This window comes from Macrobrachium rosenbergii, chromosome 43 (assembly GCF_040412425.1).
Source record: "Macrobrachium rosenbergii isolate ZJJX-2024 chromosome 43, ASM4041242v1, whole genome shotgun sequence".
Classification (NCBI taxonomy): Eukaryota; Metazoa; Arthropoda; class Malacostraca; order Decapoda; family Palaemonidae; genus Macrobrachium; species Macrobrachium rosenbergii.
The window spans coordinates 21,036,782-21,044,281 of record NC_089783.1 but is presented as its reverse complement, the minus strand read 5'-3'; the positions used below and the strand labels follow the sequence as shown (position 1 = coordinate 21,044,281).

At 34.5% G+C, this 7,500-nt stretch overlaps 1 protein-coding gene across 2 annotated transcripts in view; it reads left to right on the top strand.

Annotated features, from left to right (window-relative positions):
* LOC136828624 (uncharacterized) overlaps window positions 1–7,500 on the top strand; it is a 119,124-nt gene that overhangs the window by 92,774 nt on the left and 18,850 nt on the right. For both annotated transcript variants that reach the window (XM_067086655.1, XM_067086654.1), the window contains exons 4-6: window positions 2,196–2,273; window positions 4,939–5,071; window positions 5,481–5,653. In XM_067086655.1, coding sequence (XP_066942756.1) covers window positions 2,196–2,273; window positions 4,939–5,071; window positions 5,481–5,653 — 384 coding nt within the window. The remainder of the gene's footprint in view (window positions 1–2,195; window positions 2,274–4,938; window positions 5,072–5,480; window positions 5,654–7,500) is intronic.

Here is a 7,500-nt window from a genome sequence, read left to right as displayed (position 1 = left end):
TTTGAAATAGTCAAATAAAACCCTTGTTAAACAAATGTATAAAAATAAAGATATGGGAATTCCTCCCATGTTACTTATAAAGTACACACAATGTAAAAAATGTCTGACACAAGTGAGATATATCTTAAATGAAACAATCTACAGTTTGGGAAATATAAAATGTTTCCTACCTCCAAAAAGCAATGTTCACAGTCTTAATCGACAGGTATCGAACCAGAGTCTTCACCGAAGGCTTCTATCAATATTCGGTGTTGATCTTCGAATGACAATTTGTGTGATAACTAATGCCTGCACACCCTGGGGCTCCCACCCAAAGAAACACACATATGAACGAATTCTCCGGAACCGGGACATTTCCAGGAACAAAGTCTTGTCAGGCAATGTGTTTCAGGTCTCAAGAATATCTGACGCATTTGTCCTAAGTCTTCTAATGAGCGCCAGACACCAGCCAAGCATTCTCTCTAGGTTCTTCACAATGCCTTTAGCCACACTTAATAATAAAAAATCTACTGTGTATTGCAATTCATAAAATATCTGTGACTTATGAGCTTTTCATATATATATATATATATATATATATATATATATATATATATATATATATATATATATATATATATATATATATATATATATATATATATATATATATTATTATATATATATCATGACATCATATACTGTCTGACATAATATTTATGTATTTGTTAATGTTTTCAAGTAATCTGCTTTAAAATCCAAGTTATTCATCGTTTAACTAATAAGAAATTTTTCTGAATTACATTAATGTTACTATTCTTTGAATCCATATTGTTTTTTCTTAAACATTCCATTATTTGAAAGGATTAAAGTTAATATAGGTGTAAAATAGGTAATTTAGCATTCCCGTACCATTAAGACGACCTTTGCTGATTTAATATTTTCCAAATTTGTAATTATCTGGCTGTCTTAGCCTTAATCTTATTTTCTTGAGAGTTGCAATAATTTAACATTTCTTTTAAATTAATGCGCTTCTAGAGTTACAGTGTCTTTAAGACTATTGCCACTTCTATACATACTACCCTGAAGTTATCCTTTCTTCATTATTATTACTGTCAGAAAACCACTCTTCACTTTACTATGGGGAGCTTTTGTAAGAATCAGCCATATGATAACAGTGTCTCTTTTCACTTCATGCTACGACTATTTTGAAGTTGCCTTTCTTTAATGCCGTCAAGTTGTCCTCTTTTTCTGCTTATTTTAAAAAATAGGTTCATTTCAAAAACGCCAAAAGCGTCTACCAAATTAGAATGATTTTAGTAGATGTAGGACCAACAACTAGAGCGACTTGGTCGACAGTAATTGGGCGGAAAATCGCACGCGTGAACCGCCTTCTTGAACAAAGCCATTTTAGCATTGAAACGAGCCTTTGTCGAGGCACTTAAGACCAAAGTGACAAAACTTGTAAGAATGCCTAAAGCGCCTAGGACCCATTTGCACTGAAAATGCGACGCTTTGTTGCTTGGAATATTCATTCCTGAACGGAAAGCTGTTGTGCGCAGCGGAAAAAAAGAACTAAAAATGAAAATGGAAAAATAGCAGTCCTTTGGAGATGTTGGATCGTGTTGGGGAAATGATATAATTTCCTGGAGTTTCTGAGTGTGCAATGATGGTAATCAGCATTTAACAGCAGAAACTGAAATGATTTACCTTTTGTGTATGATCGTGACGAGGATATATAAAAAAATTTATTTTTGTGGTATACGATCTTGCTGAAAATAAAAGGGTTCATTTGTGAATGAAGGGCTGTGTTAAAGAACTGGAAATATTTATGAAGATATTAAGAACCCTCTCAATGAACTCACAGGATCTCTTTTTGTATGCATTAAGGTGCTGTTCTGAAAATGTATGGAAGAGTTGGTGAATTAAAAATAGTTTTCATTTAGGAATGCAGATTTTTTGTTGAGGAATTGAAAGCATAGTCCTTCTTGGTATCTTGAAATCATTCAGATTACAAGTTATCAATATGCGCAGGAAGCAATAAAAAAGGATTTTCTTGGAAGTGAAAGAAATAAATATTGATTTTGCGACTGTAGGATAAATTCGAGGAATCACATATATTCATTTTCGCATCATTCTCCACCCAAAAAACAATAATACTAATGGTTCATTGTACCTAGTTGACTAATTTCTGATTATTTTCTTTTTATCATCAGGTTTCGTGGATCAGGCAAAGAGACCTACACATCCTCACTGTTGGAATCTTCACTTACACAAGTGACGATCGATTTAAGGTAATGGATTTGTCTAATTAAAGAACATTGTCATAGATAGGTAGAGAGACTGATAGAAAAAATGCTTGACTTGTTTAAAATAAAGAAAATGGTATTTTGTACTTGTTACACACACACAGACACGCACGACGCACATGCATAACCATATATATATATATATATATATATATATATATATATATATATATATATATATATATATATATATATATATATATATACATATACAGTATATATGTAAATGGATGTATGTATGTGTGTGCGTGTATGTGCCACAATTACTCTGAAATGCAATGAGCAATTTCAACTAAACTTGGTATACTTATGACTTACTATCTAGAAATCAGCACAGTGTGGGGGTAAGACATCACTAGCACCAAAGGGCACCAAAGGGTGGGGGGAAGGGCTTCACTGAAACGAGGCTGATTCTGCCGGTGAAACGGGGCTGGTCGTTCCCGCAGACTTAGTAACTTTACGAATTTATCATATCTAATTTTGGTATACTTATAACTTACTACCTGGAAAAGAAGACTATGGGGGTAAGAAAGACATCAGTGGCACCAAAGGGGTTGGGGGTTGGGAAGGGGATTACAGAGAGAGAGAGAGAGAGAGAGAGAGAGAGAGAGAGTGAGAGGGAGAGGAAATGAGACAGAGAGTAGAGTGGGGGATGTTAGGGAGAAGAAAGAGGGAAAGAGACAGCAATGGTTGGAGAGAGAGAGAGAGAGAGAGAGAGAGAGAGAGAGAGAGAGAGAGAGAGAGAGAGTTTATCAGTTGTCATTCAGAGTTATCCCAGGCAGCGCTGGGTTGGTCAGCTGGTGTACACACACACACACACACACACACACACACATATATATATATATATATATATATATATGTATATACATATATATACATATATATATGTATATATATGTATATATATGTATATACACACACATATATATATATATATATATATATATATATATATATATATATATATATATATATATATATATATATATATATACTTGCATATATATACATGCATATATATTTGTTTATTCGACAATCATAATGAATACTGCTCTGTTTAAAAATAAAAACAATAGCTGAGGTGATATGACGAATAGGGGACAATAACTCAGCCAGAATGAAAATACGAGGACTTTTGTGTTTTAAAGGGAAAGGTAGCGATGTGGGATATATTAAAAAAAATCACAATACCATATCCCTGGAATAAAAACCGACCAACACGCAATTAGATAATGGTTATCTCTCTGCATTCTTGCATACCACAAAGGAAGGGGAAGGAGTTTATTTATGAGTTACCCTTTTTACATCAAGCAAAGGACATCGGGTGATGATTTCCATTATTGTTGAAAGTTTTTGTCGTGAATTAATTCTCGGATAAAGAGATTATCCACAATTGTATTCCCTTTCTGTTGCGAAGCTGGATTTATTGTAGGATAAGTGATTGATTGGTTAATAAAACTAGTGTGGTAAACGCGATGTCTTTGCGGTTTCTCTGGAAAGAGAGCTCTCGCTCGCATAATTTCCACGTCTATATTTGCAGTATTTTTAGGATTATGAAATGAATATTTGTTTGTGGCATAAATTTAATAAAGATTATTGTTGTTTGTGTCGTCAAAACTTTTGTTTCTGAAATTATATGCTCTGAAGAAATATCCCTCCCTTCAACTAATAGCTGATTATTGAAATGAACTAATACGATTACCTCAGGATAGACCCAAGTGAAAAATGGAATGGCTATAAAAACAAAAGATGAAGTTATCAACACTAATTTGTTCACTTAGAGTTTCAGCACCCAATCCAAGAAAACGACATTCAAAATTCACGTCTCAAGTAGTTCAGGTAATGATGGTGCAACGGAGCAGTAAAATGCATTCGATTTTAGGCGATTATAAGCATCTGAATTGTAACCCTTGATATTTAAAGGACAGAAGACGACATGATGCGATAACATTATGCATGAGGCTATGCATGGGAGTATTTGAAGGGTAGGATATCACCAGTTTAAATGTCAAACGCAGAGTGGCAGGGAGCTTTTGAAATAGGGAAGTGAAAGATGCACGAAGGGACGCAAGCCCATTAAAGGGGGGCGTCTCAGACTGCTTCACATACTGATAAAGTTTGAAATAAAGAGGAGATGGGATCTTCGAATAAAGGAGGGTGTAGTAGCGGTGACAGCGAAATGTCATGCTCATGAATACTGATGGAGAAGACGACAATGATGAATTACAATATCATTATGATGCTGACAGTTCGTGACGTTTAATCTAATCTTTATTGGTATTGTTTCTACAGCGTGGACAGTTGTGTATCTGTTATATTTTAATATCATTCTGAGCTTTTATTTAGAACTGGTATATCTATTTATTGGTAGTTACGATTTAGTCTACTATTTTCTACTTAGAGAAATTCGAAGAATGATAAAATTATATCAGCTCTTTGGTTGAGCAATCTTTTTATGAAGCTCACGTGCTTGAAGATAAAGAAGGTAATTGTTAGTATTCGATTACTGTTGCTTATAACGGGAAACTTGCGACAGAATAACGCTGACATTTTGTCTGGAACTGAATTTCATTATATTTATAGAACGTAGTTCTGGGACCCGCCAAAGAATCCCTTATGATGCATTTGCTCATCTTAAATTCTCCAGGTCTTCCATCCACACGAGACTGAGGACTGGTATCTGGACATCAGCAGCGTCACATTCCGCGACTCTGGCATCTACGAGTGCCAAGTGTCTACGAGTCCGAAAGTGTCACTTCCCATCCACCTGACTGTTCTTGGTAAGTATCTAAACATGGGAATGGATTTTAAAGATTTTAATTGTTCTGACAATTTAATGTGGATTGTGTTGGAAGATAAAAGTGTTAGACCGCTTCAATGACTGCCAGTTTTTGTTGGTAAATCTAAACTGTAAAATGGTTTGAGTAGTTTTTAGTTTTCATAATGTAAAGTTTTGGAATTAATAATAATAATAATAATAATAATAATAATAATAATAATAATAATAATAATAATAATACCACTGTATCTATAAAAAAAATAACACCTGTCTATCGTATATTCAAAACATAAATAATAAAAGAACAACTAATTCTTAACTTAAATACCCTAACCTACTAAGATTCAGAACAACAGCGCCTTAGCAATGCAGAGACGAAGCAAACAATAATGCCTTGACGCTCTGTACAGGTGTTCAAGAAGCTGACATACCTGGCCCGGACGAAGTGTTTATCCAGCACGGCTCAACAATCAGCCTGCAGTGCGAGGTTCAGGCGGGCGTTGAAGCCGTGGGTCCTGTGCACTGGTTGAAAGGAGCCGATACTCTTAATTATAGTTCTCCGCGAGGTGGAATTAGCATGGAGGTAAGAGCAACCTCCTGTCTGCTTGTTCATGTGAATCTTATTGTTTGTATTCTCATTCATTCTTTTCTTTTCATAGTCTGTTTAGTTCACAATAGCCGTCAGGAAGATTTTACTCTATAAGGGATTTTCTGTACTGATGCATTTTATTACATTACTCGACTCATTCAAGGAAAACGTTCTGCTAGGGGGATTAAGATTAAGATTTAGATAATTAGTCTCTCTCTCTCTTATTTTCTGTGAACAAATTACGTAACCATATTCATTTTGTTATGTGACTAGAGTTTTTCATCGTTATTTTCTAGAGACTTAAGGTTATTTTTAGATATTTTACGTTTACCACGTTATACCTTAACTTTGTCAGAACCTTTCCTCATTACTATATACATTCCTTAAGTTATTTTCAAATTCCTTTCCTCGCTTTCATGCTGATCCTTATCTCTTTGTTTCATATAACCTTGCTTCATTGGCACTTTGACTATATATTATTTTGTCTCAGAACCTTTTCCGTTGTCATGTTGATTCCTAAACTCATTCTGAACTTGCTCTCTGGTAAGTTAATTCCGTCAGTCCAATCACAGGTAAACTTTTCTCATTTCCTTCCTGACTCCTGAGGTACCTCGGTTATCCATCACTTATTTCCAAGTTGATTCTTAGTGTTATGTCTTAGAAATCAGTCTCTCGTTGCCAGTTTGATTATTAGTGCGTAGATTCGCCATGCCATGTTAATTAATCAGGTTTGGGGTCATACAGCCTTTCCCCTGTTTCAAATAATCAAGTCATGTAAGGCTATGAGAACTGAATTAAATTTCATAAACATAATTACTTTAAACGATTACCAACTCATAGTATTTTATGTAGTTTACTACCCTCTTCAGTCACTGATTTTATAAATCCTAAAGGAGAATGTTTAGGGAAGCCATTTCTTTTAAACGCTCAAAACCTTTGAGTAAAGAGAGACGGTGAAAGATCTGCTTCCCCAGTCCTTTGAGAGAGCTTTGGGTATTTACGTATTTCACGTGCTGACTCTCATCTACCTGCACATGCTTCTCTCACAAATATCTGCATACGTTTCCTCAGATCTCGAAGCACCTCAGGAAAAATCTCCCCTGCGATCCTGCAAGAGCCATCTCAGTTTCCCCAAGATAATCATTTGCAATCGCTGTGCATTTATCATGTACCTTTCTGCCTTTGTCTTGTGTTGCTCAATGGAATATAGAAATTACTTCTACCCTCATCGAAAGCCGAAGGGTTTGAGCAACGCAGAGGAACATTTGGTTGCAACATGTATTGTTTGATTGTATCTCGGCTGACGAGTACATTTTACGCATCTCTGTATCGTTTTAGATATACAGACAATTCAGGTCTTCGGTATTACCGACGTATTTCCTCTGCATTTCCTCATGCTTGTTAGTATAGCCTTCGAGGTAGATAGGAGTTTGGCTGCGTCAGTTTATATTTATTGTTTTCTTTTTGTTTTCCAACTTGTACTGCCTATTATTTTTTGTATATAGATAAAAGATAAAGTAATGTGGTTGTTTCTTACATTTAGATGAAAATTTGTCCTCTCTTCATGCTTGTATATTTTAGTAGAACAACTATGAAAGTAAAGTATCGGATTATTTCTGCATATATATATATATATATATATATATATATATATATATATATATATATATATATATATATATATATAACATACACTCACACACATATATATATATGTGTATATGTGTATATATATATATGTCTATGTGTCTGTGAATATATATATTTATATTATATATGAGAGAGAGAGAGAGAGATAGATATATGAGAGAGAGAGAGAGAGAGAGAGAGAGAGAGAGAGA